The 20,708-nt window shown below is 39.9% G+C and overlaps 1 protein-coding gene across 1 annotated transcript in view; it reads right to left on the bottom strand.

Moving 5' to 3' along the window:
* KIF6 (kinesin family member 6) overlaps nucleotides 1-20,708 on the bottom strand; it is a 394,043-nt gene that overhangs the window by 270,461 nt on the left and 102,874 nt on the right. The window contains 1 exon segment of the mRNA XM_030315426.1: nucleotides 17,794-17,923. Coding sequence (XP_030171286.1) covers nucleotides 17,794-17,923 — 130 coding nt within the window.

A 20,708-nucleotide genomic window follows, 5' to 3' on the forward strand; every position in this document is an offset into this window, starting at 1 on the left:
TGCCGTTATCTAGCACATTTTTCACCTTTTACATTGAGTTTAACTTTTTTTTTTTTTCTTTTTTCCTTTTAAAATTCAGCCTGGCTTAACAATTTCCACATGTGACCATACACAGAACTGGAACAACAATATTATGGGCTAAAAAAAAAGTCTAATGATCTCATGAATTGACAGCAGCTCAGAGGGTTTGTCTTTAGGGAAAACCTATTCTGAACACATTACACAGCTCAAGATTATAGGTAAGCTGAAAATACCCTTCACTATCCTCTGTACAGACAAGATCAGTACTGAACTCAGAACTCAGATATACTTTCGTATAATTTTATTCTTATGAAAGAAGTTTATCCCGTCAGATTGATGGTGATAACTCTCAATGCAACGTTTCAGGTCGGACATCAAGATCAATAACAGACAGGAATTCAGGGACAATGTCATTTACGGTAGAGATGCTGAAGGAAGAACTCTAAAAGCACAGAAAGCTACTATTAGAAACATTATTTCTCTCTGCTTTATAGTCCAATCATATCTTTTTTCCGTATTTTGAAGATTCTGCAGTTCTTTCTATGGCCATGAAGATCTCAGTTGCTGTTACAACTGGCAACACTCCAAATGGCATACCCCAACCTGGTAAAAGTACTTGTTGAAGGTTTTTGGTGGTTTGTAAGACCCCTGTCTCCTCCCTCCTAGCTGGAACCATTATAAGGATTGGATACAAAAGTTAGCTTGCCAGAAAAAAAAAAACAAAAAAAACCTATCAGCGAGAAATGCTGTAAGAATAGCTTCTGTGCTTAAAGCTACAGCCAAAATTGTCATCCTGCCAGTTTCCCCCTTGTGTATTCCTGACTTGTTAGATAAGCCAAAAGCAATCTGAGTTATTATCTCAGTTGCTTGCAGAAATGTTGTTACTCAGGGGCTAATCCTAGGCCTCTTTCCTCTCTGTTCCATTTCCTCCCTTCTCTCTATTTTTGTTTTCTATACCACAGCAGAGACTCTGAGTCCTAAAAGCAGCATCTTCCCCAGACCCCTTTTAGCTGGCACCCAACTGGGAAGGGGGGGGGGATGCTCAGGCTTCTCCCCTCCTCACGCCCTCCCATCTCCTGCCAGTGCCTCCACTGGCTGAGACTTGCCTACGGAGTGAAGCAGCTTCCTGGCGCTGCTGATCTCTCTCTCTAGGCAGCACTTTCTCTCCTCACTTTTTGCATCCTTCGTTATTTTTCAGCCACATGTCTCCCTCTTTCCCCCCTCCTCATCTCCCTCCTCCCCTTCTTCCTCCTTCTTTTTTGCTTCCAATGGCACTTTCATCTTTACAATGGCTTTCTTTCTCTCTGTCATTTCTTCTCTGGCGTCCTCAAACTTGATTTTCATCTTCTGTTCTTGTAATCCCTTCTATATTTTGGAGCTATTTTTTTTTAATAAAGACTATATCAAGGTAACATTTAAGACTGTGAAGAACACTTCCTCTGCCCCCTGATATAATCAGCATTCAAATATGGGTTACTTAGCCACCCCCCCCCCCGACCCCCCGTCGCCCTACTCCATATATATGGTAAGTCTTCAGCTGTTTTCTTTCTGACAATTTTATCTCTGAACATATCCGTCTTTTTCCTAAAGAACAGTCTGGGGTGGGGGGTGGGGACGTGCAACATTCAAATCAAGTTTGTGCCCTGAATACTTTTACTTTATATCTGTTATGTTCTTAGCTCAAAGAACATATACATACTTTCCTCATTCCCCTCCCCCCCCCCCCGAACAGGCCTGGGATGGTACATTTTAGTCACTAACTCCCTGAACTCCACTCACCACACACCATCTTTCTTGCCACGAGCTGAGACCGCTGCCCATAAAAATGACTTGTCTTACGGGTTCCGTCTTTGGATCCATCTTTCATAGTGTAGAATGAGTATCTACCTAATACTACCCCTTCCCCCATACTTCCCTGTGTTCTTAGACCTCATTGCTGTAACCAAAAGATCACTGGATTTGCATTGGAGAATTGTGACCCTTTCTTTAAGGGGAAACTCTATCCTAATGAGGCTGGAGGATGAATGTGTTGGCTCTCAGCACCCTCCCTCCCCATAACTCAAATTTCATAATCTTTGGCAGTTTCTCTCATGGTTTGAGGTTATGGCTATTTCCCTGTTTCACTGAAGATGGCTTCTTTTTCCCCTCTGTTTTTTATATTTTGTTGCTGTTGTTAGAGCATTTCAGTAACAGGGACTGGAGTAAAAATTTCTTTCTCTATGCTTAATCAGAAATGAGAATTTGAAAGATCAATAGAAAATCTGGAGCTGAGAGAGCGACAGGAAGATGGCGGCGTAGGAGGACGCTGGGCTCACCGCGCGTCCTGCTGATCACTTAGATTCCACCTACACCTGCCTAAATAACCCAGAAAACCGCCAGAGGATTAGCAGAACGGAGTCACCGGACCCAAGTGCAGACGAGAGGCCCACGGAAGAGGGTAGGAAGGGCGGCGAGGCGGTGCGCGCTCCACGGACTGGCGGGAGGGAGCCGGGGCGGAGGGGCGGCTCGCCAGCCAAGCAGAGCCCCCGAGTCCGGCTTGCAAAAGCGGAGGGGCCTGACGGACTGTGTTCCGACAGCAAGCGCGACTTAGCGTCTGGGAGGTCATAAGTTAACAGCTCTGCTCGGAAAGCGGGAAGGCTGGAGGACAAAGGGAGGGTGAGCTGCGGAGCCCCCGGACGACAGAGCTCAGTTTGGCGGGGAACAAAGGCGCTCGCCAGCGCCATCTCCCCCGCCCATCCCCCAGCCAAAATCCCAAAGGGAACCGGTTCTGGCCAGGGAAATTGCTCGCTCCGCGCAAACACCCAACTCTGTGCTTCTGCGGAGCCAAACCTCCGGCAGCGGATCTGACTCCCTCCGGCTGCCACAGGGCCCCTCCTGAAGTGGATCACCTAAGGAGAAGCGAGCTAAGCCTGCCCCCCCTGCCGCCGTGCACCTTGCCTTCCCACCCCAGCTAATACGCCAGATCCCCAGCATCACAAGCCTGGCAGTGTGCAAGTAGCCCAGACGGGCCACGCCACCCCACAGGGAATCCTGCCCCTAGGAGAGGGGAAGAGAAGGCACACACCAGTCTGACTGTGGCCCCAGCGGTGGGCTGGGGGCAGACATCAGGACTGACTGCGGCCCCGCCCACCAACTCCAGTTATACACCACAGCACAGGGGAAGTGCCCTGCAGGTCCTCACCACACCAGGGACTATCCAAAATGACCAAGCAGAAGAATTCCCCTCAGAAGAATCTCCAGGAAATAACAACAGCTAATGAGCTGATCAAAAAGGATTTAAATAATATAACAGAAAGTGAATTTAGAATAATAGTCATAAAATTAATCGCTGGGCTGGAAAACAGCATACAGGACAGCAGAGAATCTCTTGCTACAGAGATCAAGGGACTAAGGAACAGTCATGAGGAGCTGAAAAACGCTTTAAATGAAATGCAAAACAAAATGCAAACCACCACGGCTCGTATGGAAGAGGCAGAGGAGAGAATAGGTGAACTAGAAGATAAAGTTATGGAAAAAGAGGAAGCTGAGAAAAAGAGAGATAAAAAAATCCAGGAGTATGAGGGGAAAATTAGAGAACTAAGTGATACACTAAAAAGAAATAATATACGCATAATTGGTATCCCAGAGGAGGAAGAGAGAGGGAAAGGTGCTGAAGGGGTACTTGAAGAAATAATAGCTGAGAACTTCCCTGAACTGGGGAAGGAAAAAGGCATTGAAATCCAAGAGGCACAGAGAACTCCCTTCAGACGTAACTTGAATCTCTTCTGCATGACATATCATAGTGAAACTGGCAAAATACAAGGATAAAGAGAAAATTCTGAAAGCAGCAAGGGGTAAACGTGCCCTCACATATAAAGGGAGACCTATAAGACTCGCGACTGATCTCTCTTTTGAAACTTGGCAGGCCAGAAAGAATTGGCACGAGATTTTCAGTGTGCTAGACAGAAAAAATATGCAGCCGAGAATCCTTTATCCAGCAAGTCTGTCATTTAGAATAGAAGGAGAGATAAAGGTCTTCCCAAACAAACAAAAACTGAAGGAATTTGTCACCACTAAACCAGCCCTACAAGAGATCCTAAGGGGGACCCTGTGAGACAAAGTACCAGAGACATCACTACAAGCATAAAACATACAGACATCACAATGACTCTAAACCCGTATCTTTCTATAATAACACTGAATGTAAATGGATTAAATGCGCCAACCAAAAGACATAGGGTATCAGAATGGATAAAAAAACAAGACCCATCTATTTGCTGTCTACAAGAGACTCATTTTAGACCTGAGGACACCTTTAGATTCAGAGTGAGGGGATGGAGAACTATTTATCATGCTACTGGAAGCCAAAAGAAAGCTGGAGTAGCCATACTTATATCAGACAAACTAGACTTTAAATTAAAGGCTGTAACAAGAGATGAAGAAGGACATTATATAATAGTTACAGGGTCTATCCATCAGGAAGAGCTAACAATTATAAATGTCTATGCGCCGAATACCGGAGCCCCCAAATATATAAAACAATTACTCATAAACATAAGCAACCTTATTGATAAGAATGTGGTAATTGCTGGGGACTTTAACACCCCACTTACAGAAATGGATAGATCATCTAGACACACGGTCAATAAAGAAACAAGGGCCCTGAATGAGACATTGGATCAGATGGACTTGACAGATCTATTTAGAACTCTGCATCCCAAAGCAACAGAATATACTTTCTTCTCGAGTGCACATGGAACATTCTCCAAGATAGATCATATACTGGGTCACAAAACAGCCCTTCATAAGTTTACAAGAATTGAAATTATACCATGCATACTTTCAGACCACAATGCTATGAAGCTTGAAATCAACCACAGGAAAAAGTCTGGAAAACCTCCAAAAGCATGGAGGTTAAAGAACACCCTACTAACGAATGAGTGGGTCAACCAGGCAATTAGAGAAGAAATCAAAAAATATATGGAAACAAACGAAAATGAAAATACAACAATCCAAACGCTTTGGGACGCAGCGAAGGCAGTCCTGAGAGGAAAATACATTGCAATCCAGGCCTATCTCAAGAAACAAGAAAAATCCCAAATACAAAATCTAACAGCACACCTAAAGGAACTAGAAGCAGAACAGCAAAGGCAGCCTAAACCCAGCAGAAGAAGAGAAATAATAAAGATCAGAGCAGAAATAAACAATATAGAATCTAAAAAAACTGTAGAGCAGATCAACGAAACCAAGAGTTGGTTTTTTGAAAAAATAAACAAAATTGACAAACCTCTAGCCAGGCTTCTCAAAAAGAAAAGGGAGATGACCCAAATAGATTAAATCATGAATGAAAATGGAATTATTACAACCAATCCCTCAGAGATACAAACAATTATCAGGGAATACTATGAAAAATTATATGCCAACAAATTGGACAACCTGGAAGAAATGGACAAATTCCTGAACACCCACACTCTTCCAAAACTCAATCAGGAGGAAATAGAAAGCTTGAACAGACCCATAACCAGCGAAGAAATTGAATCGGTTATCAAAAATCTCCCAACAAATAAGAGTCCAGGACCACATGGCTTCCCAGGGGAGTTCTACCAGACGTTTAAAGCAGAGATAATACCTATCCTTCTCAAGCTATTCCAAGAAATAGAAAGGGAAGGAAAACTTCCAGACTCATTCTATAAAGCCAGTATTACTTTGATTCCTAAACCAGACAGAGACCCAGTAAAAAAAGAGAACTACAGGCCAATATCCCTGATGAGTATGGATGCAAAAATTCTCAATAAGATACTAGCAAATCGAATTCAACAGCATATAAAAAGAATTATTCACCATGATCAAGTGGGATTCATTCCTGGGATGCAGGGCTGGTTCAACATTCGCAAATCAATCAATGTGATACATCACATTAACAAAAAAAAAGAGAAGAACCATATGATCCTGTCAATCGACGCAGAAAAGGCCTTTGACAAAATCCAGCACCCTTTCTTAATAAAAACCCTTGAGAATGTCGGGATAGAAGGAACATACTTAAAGATCATAAAAGCCATTTATGAAAAGCCCACAGCTAACATCATCCTCAACGGGGAAAAACTGAGAGCTTTTTCCCTGAGATCAGGAACACGACAGGGATGCCCACTCTCACCGCTGTTGTTTAACATAGTGCTGGAAGTTCTAGCATCAGCAATCAGACAACAAAAGGAAATCAAAGGCATCAAAATTGGCAGAGATGAAGTCAAGCTTTCGCTTTTTGCAGATGACATGATATTATACATGGAAAATCCGATAGACTCCACCAAAAGTCTGCTAGAACTGATACATGAATTCAGCAAAGTTGCAGGATACAAAATCAATGTACAGAAATCAGTTGCATTCTTATACACTAACAATGAAGCCACAGAAAGACAAATAAAGAAAATGATCCCATTCACAATTGCACCAAGAAGCATAAAATACCTAGGAATAAATCTAACCAAAGATGTAAAGGATCTGTATGCTGAAAACTATAGAAAGCTTATGAAGGTAATTGAAGAAGATTTAAAGAAATGGAAAGACATTCCCTGCTCATGGATTGTTAAAATAAATATTGTCAAAATGTCAATACTACCCAAAGCTATCTACACATTCAATGCAATCCCAATCAAAATTGCACCAGCATTCTTCTCGAAATTAGAACAAGCAATCCTAAAATTCATATGGAACCACAAAAGGCCCCGAATAGCCAAAGGAATTTTGAAGAAGAAGACCAAAGCAGGAGGCATCACAATCCCAGACTTTAGCCTCTACTACAAAGCTGTAATCATCAAGACAGCATGGTATTGGCACAAAAACAGACACACAGACCAATGGAATAGAATAGAAACCCCAGAACTAGACCCACAAACGTATGGCCAACTTATCTTTGACAAAGCAGGAAAGAACATCCAATGGAAAAAAGACAGCCTCTTTAACAAATGGTGCTGGGAGAACTGGACAGCAACATGCAGAAGGTTGAAACTAGACCACTTTCTCACACCATTTACAAAAATAAACTCAAAATGGATAAAGGACCTAAATGTGAGACAGGAAACCATCAAAACCTTAGAGAAGAAAGCAGGAAAAGACCTCTCTGACCTCAGCCGTAGCAATCTCTTACTCGACACATCCCCAAAGGCAAGGGAATTAAAAGCAAAAGTGAATTACTGGGACCTTATGAAGATAAAAAGCTTCTCCACAGCAAAGGAAACAACCAACAAAACTAAAAGGCAACCAACGGAATGGGAAAAGATATTTGCAAATGACATATCGGACAAAGGGCTAGTATCTAAAATCTATAAAGAGCTCACCAAACTCCACACCCGAAAAACAAATAACCCAGTGAAGAAATGGGCAGAAAACATGAGTAGACACTTCTCTAAAGAAGACATCCAGATGGCCAACAGGCACATGAAAAGATGTTCAGCGTCGCTCCTTATCAGGGAAATACAAATCAAAACCACACTCAGGTATCACCTCACGCCAGTCAGAGTGGCCAAAATGAACAAATCAGGAGACTATAGATGCTGGAGAGGATGTGGAGAAACGGGAACCCTCTTGCACTGTTGGTGGGAATGCACATTGGTGCAGCCGCTCTGGAAAGCAGTGTGGAGGTTCCTCAGAAAATTAAAAATAGACCTACCCTATGACCCAGCAATAGCACTGCTAGGAATTTACCCAAGGGATACAGGAGTACTGATGCATAGGGGCACTTGTACCCCAATGTTCATAGCAGCACTCTCAACAATAGCTAAATTATGGAAAGAGCCTAAATGTCCATCAACTGATGAATGGATAAAAAAATTGTGGTATATATACACAATGGAATACTATGTGGCAATGAGAAAAAATGGCCTTTTGTAGCAACGTGGATGGAACTGGAGAGTGTAATGCTAAGTGAAATAAGCCATACAGAGAAAGACAGATACCATATGGTTTCACTCTTATGTGGATCCTGAGAAACTTAACAGGAACCCATGGGGGAGGGGAAGGAAAAAAAAAAAAAAAAAAAGAGGTTAGAGTGGGAGAGAGCCAAAGCATAAGAGACTGTTAAAAACTGAGAACAAACTGAGGGTTGATGGGGGGTGGGAGGGAGAGGAGGGAGGGTGATGGGTATTGAGGAGGGCACGTTTTGGGATGAGCACTGGGTGTTGTATGGAAACCAATTTGTCAATAAATTTCATATATATATAAAAAAAAAAAGAAAAGTATATTAGAGATAGTTTATATGGCTTTGAATACAAACAGCTTAAACTTTGCTACCTAATAAAGAACCACTGACATTTTCTTTTAAAAAAAAAAAAAAAAAAAAAGAAACCCTGGAGCTAAATTTTTACAGCCAAAAAAAAAAAAATTGTGTTTCTCTAACCACGGATATAGAATAGGTATATTTTAACTTTCTAATAATGGCTGTATTATGCCACTTCATTTATTTTAATAAATAAATGTTTTAGATCTCAAAACTCATGGTTCATGCAATACCACTAATCACGTTAGATGAGAGCAAAATGCAAACCATGATATAACAGAATTACTATTTTTAAGAAGTTATATATTCTTCCTATATCTCATATATAAAATATAAGGAGAGAGAAATGCCTGACATATATAAGTGCTCAAAATTGAAATTTCCTTCCTTCAGTAGATTAAGAAAAGAGATTAGAACTGTCAACACATCTGCTAAGTATTCTAGCTGCCTATTGAGACCTAATAATAAAAGATACTATTCTTATTGTAATAACAGCAGGGCCAACATGTATTTTGCGTGCTGTGTATTTTGTTCTTCCCAGGCTCAAAAATCTTGGAATAAACTTGTTAATTACATACAATTAATATAGCTCTCTTTAAAACAATTTTTTTTATTTGGGAAAGAGAGGGGGAGAGAAAGAGAGTACACGAGCATGGGAGAGGGGCAGAGAGAGAGAGAGAGAGAGAGAGAGAGAAAGAATTCTAAGCAGGCTCCACACTCAGTGTGGAGCTTGATACAGGGCTTGATCCCATGACCCTGGGATCATGACCTGAGCTGAAATCAGGAGTCAGACACTTAACTGACTGAGCCACCCAGGCGCTCCTATTCAGTGTCCTTCTAATCGTCTTCTGGAATAGGATCCTAGAATACTAACTGCTACCCAAATCTTCTGGTTTCCCACACACACCACACAAGATCAAGGCTTAGTGTTGTTAACAAACACAGTCACACAGTAAAGCTGCTCTGTCCTTTCTGTGTTGTCCTTATGCTATTAGGTCACGTGTCCAATGGCAGTAGTTCCTACAGTTGGCATAAACCTACCAACTCCACTCATGCCCTGTCTCCCAGCTGTGTTTGCACTTCCACAGGGCCACACCGTCACTCCATAAGTTTGATAATGTGCAAAGTCTAAGAAATTACAAAACACATCAGCACAACTCAGATAAATCTTACTAGGTTTTTTATTTCAAGCAAAGAGTCAGGTAGAAAGAACTAATAGTCGTCCGACTTCAGCCAGGTCACGATCTCGCGGTCCGTGAGTTCGAGCCCCGCGTCGGGCTCTGGGCTGATGGCTCGGAGCCTGGAGCCTGTTTCCGATTCTGTGTCTCCCTCTCTCTCTGCTCCTCCCCCGTTCATGCTCTGTCTCTCTCTGTCCCAAAAATAAATAAACGTTGAAAAAAAAAAGAAAGAACTAATAGGTTGACAGACTGATTATTTGGAAAGTAACCTCTTCCAAAAGGTATGGAGTATCACAAATTTTAAAATGTCAAAGTTGGGGTGCCTGGGTGGCTCATCTGGTTAAATGTCTGATTTCCACTCAGGTCATGATCTCACAGCTCATGCTTTCGAGCCCTGTGACGGGCTCTGTGCTGACAGCTCAGAGCCTGGAGCCTGCTTCGGATTCTGTGTCTCCCTCTCTCTGCCCCTCCTCCACTCATGTGCTCGCTCGCTCTCTCTCAAAAATAAACATTTAAAAATTTTTTTTAGTAAAATAAAATGTCAAAATGTCTGGGATGTACTCTGGAGTCATCAACAGGCACAGTGTACCATAAGGCCACTTTTGATTCTGGGCTTGAGATTGTAGGTCTTCTCTCCAAATCTTCCTCTCCCCAGCAATGTGACCAAATGATTAATTAATGACTGGCCAACTAGTTGCCAGGTGCTGAAAGAACAGAGTTGAATAGGACAATAGTCTTATCTTTAAATAAGTAATTGCTAGCCAAAAATTTTAGGGTACTTCCAAATGTCACTTAACTTAGTTCTTACTATAACCCTGGAAAGTAGGTATCATTATGCCCATCGTACAGGTTAGAAGTGTGGTTCACACTGGGTCAGTGACTTGGCCAAGGACATACACCTCTCAAGGTGGAGCCAGAAGCAGAATAGGAGATCATCTCCAAAGCTCGTGCTCTTCACCTCTGCCTGGCAGGAATGCATAGTGATGGTGAGGAAGCCACAGAGTGGCCATCAACACTGATGGGAAGAACTCACCTGATGGTTCACTCAGGAAAGGAAGACAGGTGGGAAGAAACCACACCACCCACCAAAAGGACCCTGGACTCTCCCAATGTTAGCACAAAGTGTTCTGTTCTCACCAAAGGTCCCCTTCAACCAGTTTCATAACCAGTGCTATCTACTAGCTAAAGCATATTATTCCTCTTGAACTTGTCAAGGTCAAGAGCTACACCTGGTATCAATCATATGAGAAATTACATTCTAGGTTATCTGGACACTGGATCAGTTTTCCAGGGTTGCCATAACAAAGTATAACAAACCGGGGGGCTTAAATACCAGAAATTTATCATCTCACAGTCCTTAAGGCTAGAAATCCAAAATGAAGGTGTTGGTTCTTCCCTCTGAGGGCCGTGAGGGAGGGATCTGTTCCAAGCCTCTCTCCTTGGCTTATAGATGAACATTTTTGTGTTCATATAGCATTTCCATGTATATGTATCTGTCTCCAAATTTCCTCATTTTATAAGGACACCAGTCATATGGGATTAGGGCTCACTTTGACCTCATTTTAACTTGGTGGCTTCTATAAAGACTCTACTTCTTAATTAAGAAGGTCACATTCTGAGGTACTGAGGGGTTAGGACTTCAACCTATGAATGAGGAGGGGGAAAGACACAATTTAACCCATAACAGACATTACTATGAAGTTTTGGTAGAAGACACCCCAGTGTCTTTGGAGAAGACACTATTCTCTTCTCCAAACTGGCTTGTAAAAGAGGCTTGTGTTAGTCTAATGATTCACTCTGAGCAGCACTACAATTCCTTAAAATGAATATTTAAATTGAGCTTTTACCAATGGAAGCTATTTCTAGAGGGAGGATTCAAAATGAACCCTGATTTTGTTAATTCAGGATAGCCTTTTTCAAGATTCAGGTAAAATTCCCATGCCCCAGAAATCTCCGATAAGATCCACCCCAACCTGATGATGACCGTCCCTTTCCATGTGAATGTGTGAATAATGAAGTAGATGCTACTGGGCATCGAATTTCAATTCAAAAAAACGAAACACTTTCTAATATGTAGGATTATTTATCAGTGAGCTATTGCATCTCTAAGCATGGCATCCAAAGCAGAAACCATAAAATAAAAAATTGACTTAGCTATATTAAAGGAAAGAAAGTACAATGAAAAGAAAATCTATAAAATTTTAAAATATTTGCTAAATGCATGACAAAAACAAAAATTTTTATCTTTAATGTTCATTCAGTCAATAATTACTTACTGAGCACCTACGATATGTCAGGCTTTGTTTCTAGGTATGACAGATATGAACAAGACCAAGTCCCAGCCCTCATGCACTCAACAAATCAACCAGACCTACCCTAACACTGCTAGAGAAAAACAATTAGAAGACATAAACAAAAACAGAAATGCAAATGGTAAATAAATTACAACAATTTTTTTGCCTCCCAAATTAGTGGAACTTTCAAATTTTGTGGTACTGAATATGTGCAGGGTGCAGAATATGGATGTGCTCAAAAACTTCTCTGTGAGTGGGTTTCAATCAGCATGTTAATGAGAAACCAAACTGCCTTCATGTTTAGCCAAAGCACATTTAAAATGCTAAAATGGCAAATGATGTATCCAGTAAAAGACTGGTATCCAAAATATATAAAGAATTGATACAACTCAACACTGCAAAAACAAATAACCTAGTTAAAAAATGGTCAGAAGACAGGAGCAGACATTTCGCCAAAGAAGATATCCAGATTGGCCAACAGACACATGAAAAGATGCCCAACGTCACTCCTCATCAGGGAAATACAAATCAAAAACCACAATGAGATACCACCTTACACCTGTCAGAATAGTTAAAATCAACAACACAAGAAACAACAGGTATTGGCAAGAATGTGGAGAAAGGGGAACCCTCTCACACTGCTGGTGGGAATGCAAACTGGTGCAGCCACTGTGGAAAACAATACAAGGGTTCCTCAAAAAGTTAAAAATAGAATTACAATATCAACCAGTAATTGCACTACTGGGTATTTACCCCCAAATACAAAAACACTAATTCAAAGGGATAAGACATGCACCCCTATGTTTACTGCAGCATTATTTACAATAGTCAAACCTATGGTGAGATCTCAAATGTCCACTGACTGAGGAATGGATGAAGATGTGGTATATACACACAATGGAATATTACTCAGCCCTGAAAGAGGATGAAATCTTGCCATCTGCAATGACATGGATGGAACTTAGAGTGTATTATGCTAAGTGAAATAAGTTAGTCAGATAAAGACAAATACCATATGATCGCATTCAAATGTGAAATTTAAGAAACAAAACAAATGAGCAAAGGGGAAAAAAAAAAGAGAGAGACAAACCAAGAAACAAACTCTTAACTATAGAGAAGAATTTGATGGTTACCAGAAGGGAGGTGAGTGTGGTGATGGATGAAACAGGTGATGGGGATTAAGGAGTGCACTTGTCATATCAGCACTGGGTGATGTATGGAGGTGTTGAATCACTATATTGTACACCTGAAACTAATATAACACTGTGGTAACTATAATGGAATCAAAATTTAATTTAATTTAATTTAATTTAATTTAATTTAATTTAAAAAATTTAGATTTGTAGGTTTTGCATTCATTAAGCATTTCTGCAGGTGCTTACTGTGGGCCAGGCACTGGTCAAGGTGCTAGGGACCCAAAGATGAAGAAAATCCAGAAAGATCCTGGCCCTGAAAGAGCTTACTCTAGACAGAGAGACAAATGTAATTTTTTAAAATACCATTTTGTACATGTTCTAACCAAAAGGAATAAAATGAAATGCTAAAATGCATATTCCTGGGCTCCACCACAGAGGTTCTGAATCCATCGATCAGAAGTGGGATCCAGGAAACTGTCTCTTTACTATCACAGGATATTCTAATGCAAGATACCCTCAGGCCACACTTGGGCACAGAGTGTTCTAGACCATGGGTGGGTCTAAGCAAAGGGTCCCAGCAACAGGACACTGCAGGGCCTCACAGTCGAATGCAGAATGTCTTGGTCAATTAGATTTGATTAATTGAGAGAAACATTTCAATGAGAAGACAGAGAAGTATCAAGTCATGTTTGCTACCGGTGGGCTTTGACCCTGGGTCACACACAGTTGAGCTCTGACAATTTATTCTCTTTGGCACAGCAATTCAACTGTTGTAAAAAACTTACCCTAAGGACATAATCAGGTTTTATTCAAAGCATTAGTAGGATCACAGAAATTATTGAAGATTTCTGAATGAATAAGAAGAGGATGAAACTACTCTTAATTGCTTTTCCTCAGAATGCTGGCTCTGGGTAGAAAACACTAAAAGGAAGAGAGCTCCACTTTGTGTCCCACATATTCAGACTGTTTTGCAAATGTTTTCTGGTTACCATGGCAACTTCTGGACAGCTCTATGTAAATGGGAAATTGGGGACCTCATTTTTTAAAAAACGATTAGTATGTTCTTTTTATCCTGGTTAGCTCGTTCTGTGCTGACAAATTACATTCTGACAGCTAGGCTGTAATCTAAAACATACTTTATTAGAGGCTCTAAATAATAAAGTATTTCCAGGGATTGATAGTTAGTCTTCATTTATACTCTGATGTATTTATTTGCTTTCAATGAATTCAAGAGATAAACTGAAGTGCTAAATACTTGCTATACTTAAGTAACTCAGAAATATATCCTCCCTTGAAAAATTTGACATGTTATTGACATGATTATTGTAATCGTGAAATGTAATATATGGAAAGAGCACAAGCTTCTGAATCAGTCATCTCGCAGCTGAACCCTGGCTCTGCCACTTGCTAGTTATGCGACTTTGGGCAAGTAGTTCAACTCTTTGAGCCTCAGTTTCCATTTACAAAATAAGAATCAAAAATAATATCGAGAGAGAGAGAGAGAGAGAGAGGTGCATAGAAAATCTCTGCAACAATGCCAAGTCTATTGAGCAGGTTCTCAATATAACATGGCAGCTACTACCAAAGAAAAAAATCAAAAGCAAGCAGAGAAACATCCAAAAACCTGTTAGACTTGGTTTAAAAGAAATTGGGCTTTACAAAGAAAAAAATGAATAAAAAAATAATGTACAACCAACATTATTAGGATTGAAACTTGTCAGGTTTTAGCTATTTATGATACTATTATTAGATGCTCAGTAGTAACAGGAAAAGACAGTTGGAATTCTGTGAGGTGGTAGAACATGACAGATACTTTGGCACAAAGAAGCTTAAACTCCTCAAAACTTTACAAAACAATAGTGTGAAAGTACGCACCCAGCTAAAGTTAACACATAACTTTGAAATATCAAATGACCAAGCTTTTAGGCTAATAGAGGTCATAGAGAACCATGGTCAGGAGCCCTCCATGACCCATTCAAGACGAGGAAATATAATTTGTGAGGGCAAGGCCTAGGTTTCTCTAGGGATGAGTCACCTCTGGAGGAAGGTTAGCATTGAGGCAGGGACAGGTTTCTCTACTTGTTTTCTAATAGCATTTATGAGTCCACTTTTCTCTCTTTCATATTCCACTGGTGGCCAGGACTCAGCTCTACCCTGCATCTCTAGGTTTGCTCTTTATTAAACTATGTATAGAAAAGGATCTTTAGTTGGGCATGCTGAATCTTCTGCCATTATACTCCCTAATTCTTAATCTGCTTTATTTCTTAATCTTCAATTATCATGACAAATAAGAACATCATGGATGATCACATGAGCAATTACTCTTGAAGCAAAACACAAATGCAGAACAATGGAAAGCCAAACAAGATATTCAGAAATTAAGAACTACATAAAACTTTCTTTTACTGGAAATAATAATTCCAGGGTTCTCAAATCCGTGTTTCATGTCGTACATAAGTTCAACTTATATAAGTTAGTCTACTGAAAAGCAATCACGCAGAACTGGTAAAAAAACAACAAAAGTAAGGGCCCAGAACAATAACAGATATCAGCAACATGCGTTGGTACATTCTGGAGAGTAGAAATGGGGCAGAGAAAAAAGTCACTTGATAGGGATTTTCTCAGACTAGTTATCCCCGCCAGCTTAATATCTTCACCTACTTTACCTCTGTTATCAGAGACAAGGTAAAACACAGAACTCTGGGAGCATGGTTTAAAAAGGAAAGTGCCAAGGTTATGCAATGGGGAAAAGACAGTCTCTTCTTCAATAAATGGTGCTGGGAAAACTGGACAGTACACACAAAAGGATAAAACTGGACACCTTTCTTACACCATACACAAAAATAAACTCAAAAAGGATTACAGACCTAAATGTGAGACCTGAAACCATAAAACTCCTAAAAGAAAACACAGGCAGTAATCTCTTGGACATTGCCCTTAGCAACATATTTATGGATATGTCTTCTCAGGCCAGAGAAACAAAAGCAAAAATAAACTATTGGGACTACACCAAAATAAAAAAGCTTTTGCACAGCAAAAGAAACCATCAACAAAACAAGGCAATCTAGTGAATGGGAGAAGATATTTGTAAATGATAAATCTGATAAGAGATTAATATCTAAAATATATAAATAACCTATACAAGTCAACACCAAAAAACCCAAATAATCTGATTAAAAAATAAGCAGACAACCTGAACAGACATATTTTTAAATAAGACATCCAGATGGCCAATAAACATGAAAAAATGCTCAACATCACTAATCACCAGGGAAATGGAAATCAAAATCACAATGAGACATCAACTCATACTAGCCAGAATAGCTAGTATTAAAAAGACAAGAAATAACAAGTGTTAGCCAGGATATGGGGAAAAGGGAACCTTCATGCACTATTGGTGGGAACATAAATTGGTGCAGCCACTGTGAAAAACAATATGGAGGTTCCTTGAAAAATTCTAAACAGGATTACCATATGATCCAGTAATTCCACTACTGAGTATTTCCCTAAAGAACATGAAAACACTAATTCAAAAAGATACATGTTTCCTGCAGCATTATTTATAACAGCCAAGATATGGAAGCAACCCAAATGTCCACCAGAAGATGAATGGATGAAGAAGACGTGGTATACACAAGCAATGGAATATCACTCAAGTCATTAAAAAGAATGAGATTTTGCCACTTGCGACAACATGGATGGAGGGGATCATGCTAAGCGAAATAAGTCAGATAGAGAAAGACAAATACTATGTGATCTCACTTATATGTGGAAAATAAAACACAAAACAAACAAAACCGACTCTTAAATATGGACAACAAACTGGTGGTTGCCAGAGAGGACATAGATGGAGGATGGACAATGTAGACAGAGGGGATTAAGAGGCATAAACTTAGAGTTATAAAATAAGTAAGTGACGGAGATGAAAAGTACGGCATAGAGAATAGCACTGTGGTAACATTGCTTGGTGACAATGGTGACTATACTTATTGAGGCAAGCCCTGAATATTGTATAGACTTGGCAAATCACTGTGTTGTACACCTGAAACTAATATAACACTGGATGTTACTTATACTTCAGTTAAAAACAAAACCAAAAACAGAAGTGTCAGTGATAGCAAGCTGTTCATTTGGGGAACTGTTCCCACACCACTACGGCCACTCCATTCCTTTACTGCAGCGTCACTGAATGACAGCTTTGCGACTCTCTGTCTCCGGCCAGTAACTGGTTAAGGTCAGGGCCTCTGACCAAGCATGGTCAGTCCTGGCTCCTGCCTAGGGGTCCCAGGTGAAATACAGGCACCCATTTGTACAGGTGCAAATGTGTGATTAACAATAAATAAGTTTTAGTGTGAATATATCCAAAATATTGCACTGAGGCTTACACTACACACCATAGCAGTGTTTGTGACACTGCCAACAAGAGCTGTAAATACACAGAGCACTTCTCATGTCCGGTGGATTGTTCTAAATGCCTTATAAGTAACAATTCCCTAAATACATGGATATGAAAACAATACACCAACACATGGATGATCTGAGGTTAGGAATAATGAACTGTGTATTTTTAAATTTCAAAAATGATGCAAAAATTCCTATAATTAAAATATTTCATGAGTTTTCATCGATTATCTGCAAACTAATTTGCATCAGATTGAAAACATAAAAGTGAAAAAAGCCGAGATTTCAGTTGCTGCCCATTAACTACCTGAATGACCTTAGGAAAGTCTCCTCAATTCTCTGAATCTAAGTTTTCTTTCTCTCTTTTCTTTTCTTTTTTTGAATCTGGTCTTTTTTTTTTTAACCTATACCATGAGATTTGGATGAGATTATTTTTAAGGTCATTACTGCCCCTAAAATTCTATTGTATCTTATAATATGGAAAAAGCAGCTCACGGAGGAGAGTCCATTACCTCTGCAATCATTCTGTTGGTGTCTCCTAAGAAAAGCAGATTCAGAGCTTCCTCCTCTGTCGCTGCCTGATGGAGAGACAGGTTTTTCAGGTGAATATTCTGGTCAGGGTCCTCAAACACTGTCACTTTCCTAGGGAAATGGGAGGCAACAAAAACAAGATACTTTGAGAATCAAAAGAGTGTTTAGTCTTCTTATGGGTTTATTTTTAAAAAGCTGTATAGTACTACGTCTTGAACTTACAAAATCAAATGATACGCAAGACACCAGGCAGTACTGGATCCGCATCAAACACTGACATTCCCTTGACAGTGCTATTAAATAGTTCGGGGGCTGAAAAGTATATCACAAGCTCCTGATTTAAAGCCATCTGTCTTTGCAATCATCAGATCACTAAATCATACGTATTTTTACTAAATTAAAAATGCAAATAGATAACCTTCTACCTATATATCAGTAAAGTTGGCCCTATTATTTTTTCTATGTCATAATTCAGTTTCTTACATAGGGAATGCACTAATTGTTCTTCTCCTAATTTTTCCCCTTTGTTCAATTTTATATCACTTTCAATTTACATGACCTTTCAAACTGGTTAGCTCATCAATTTAAACACGATGGAGACTGATGGAGACTGAAGTGTCTGTCATCCCTCCAGGAGTTATTACCTTGTCTAGTTTTCTTATCAAGGTGAGTTTTAAAATTCCCAAGAAGTCTTATAATAGTTTTAGTTTGTCATTATTTTCATGTCCATCAAATGTGTTTCTTGATCCTTTTTTTTTTTTTTTAAACAACACACCTTTTCATTCCATTACATCCTTACAGTCAAAGCTTTAGGTCTGGAATTATGTTCATCTATTACAACTGCCTTCATGGGATGCCAACACCATTTCCTCCCCAAGTGAATCTTAACCCTGTTTCCAGAGTTGGCTTATCAATACTATCCTTGGAGTCCTTTTAGGACTTTCTGCAACTGAATGCAATGTGAACTCCTTATACTCTGCTTCAAAGGCCTACAGACTCAAGCAATAAAATTACTAGAGAGATTTCCCTTCTGCCTCTTGAATTTTGCCTTCTTGATTTTTTTTCGAGAATTGTTAAGTAAAGAAAATCTTATAATTCACAAGAATTGCCAAAAAGTATCTCTGCGTATCTGCACTTGTTGAAGGCATTTGGAATTGAAGGTAGTAAGTAAAGGCTGGCATCATCTAGCGTTACTGGTGATGTGTTTTTACTTGGACATGTGTCACTTGCCTATTTCTAATAACATATTTAGAATATCTTAAAAATGAAGATTTTGCAAATATCATAATTTTTCATCCTTCCCTTTTGGGAAGGAGGTTATCTGGGCTTTCATATGTAATTTGTGGGTACTTAAAATACTAATTGCCGGAAGAAAATGTAACTCTACCAGCACATCTGTGACCAATATGTCACTAATAATGTACTCTGTTGCCAAGTTTTGGACTCCTTTTTGTCTCCTTCAACAATACCAACTAAGATGGAAAAATATCTTTCCCCTTAATGAAAACAAGTGTATTTTATTTCTTTTTCAACAAGACTCATAAGTGAGCTTATTAAAAATGCTTAAGAGTTCAAAAATGCTTGGAAAACATGAAGGCATTTTTAAGTGAAATGGATGAATTCTATCTCTTTTTAGGAACCCTCTTTATTCCTTAAACTTCATAGCCACCCTGATCTTCTAGGGTGCTTGAGAAGATTTAGCTAAAGTCAATCACTAGGGACACAGAAGTCAGAATTCTTCCTGAAGCCAAAGATTCTGGGGCCTCAGGGTGCAAGAAATTAAGTAACATTGGAAGGAAGATAAAAACGTGAAACAAGTGACGAGATGCTACATTAAAAGTGAAAATCGAAGAGAGTTCTTTGTCAACATGAAGATAAAAACAAATCCCCCAACTCTGAGGCACAGTCATCTGTGATACACACTGCAGGGCCAAGCCAGATACAGCACGACCTCGTGCACGTGCAGAAAAGGGAGAGGGACGAAGAGCAGGAACTTATTCAAAGAGGAGGACGCTCACACTCACTGGGCACCAAAAGCATGCCGGGCGCCCACATTGTTTCACTTAACCCAGTTGTTCTTACCCTGACCGCACATAGGAACAACCTGTAGAACTAAAAGAAAACAGCAAATGCTGGTGCCAGGTCCCATCCTAAAAGGTTTTGATTTCAGTGTGCTGGGGCCCAGTCTGGGTATCAGAGTTCGTAAAAGCTCCAGGTGATTCTAGTGTGTGGTCAAGGCGGAAAGCCATTGACTTCATCTTGAATAATCCTACAAGGTAGATATGTGGGGTGGAGATTTCTGGTTTCTTTATCTCTACTTCCCACCCAGTTCCACCAGGTGCCCAAAGGGGAACGTTACTCATTTTACTGGTTGCAGCTGAAGTTCCTCTTGCGCTACATCTACTAATAGGCAAGGTCACTGTGAATTTTAAAAAGCTAGTCTTTTCACGGGAAGTTTCTTGCCCACCTCCCTGACCTCCCATGCTGCTGATGGGTAAGCTAAGCCACTCATCAGCCACAACAATAACTTAACTGGGGATTATTATTATTATTAACTAAACTCCCATCCCATAGCCCTTACAACATTGCCAAATCAAAAAACCCAAGTGCTGGTAGGGACTCAACATACATACATCTCTCACCATTACTTCACTGGAATAAGAAATGCAGAAAACAAGCAAGGTTGGAATTCTGAAAGTGTTCATTTGTTAGTCAGCCTAAATGGGTCACTGATTTGGGATTGTATTTACACAGAATAGAAGCATAAGACAGGAAGTGCTTGTGAAATGTCATCAGAGGCATTTGGCTAAGCTACTTTTTTCTTCTAAATCATTCAGAGCCTTTGATCTCCAGCGTGGCTACTTCAGAATTATCACACTTCCATATTTACTTCCAG

This window comes from Lynx canadensis, chromosome B2 (genome assembly GCF_007474595.2).
Source record: "Lynx canadensis isolate LIC74 chromosome B2, mLynCan4.pri.v2, whole genome shotgun sequence".
Classification (NCBI taxonomy): Eukaryota; Metazoa; Chordata; class Mammalia; order Carnivora; family Felidae; genus Lynx; species Lynx canadensis.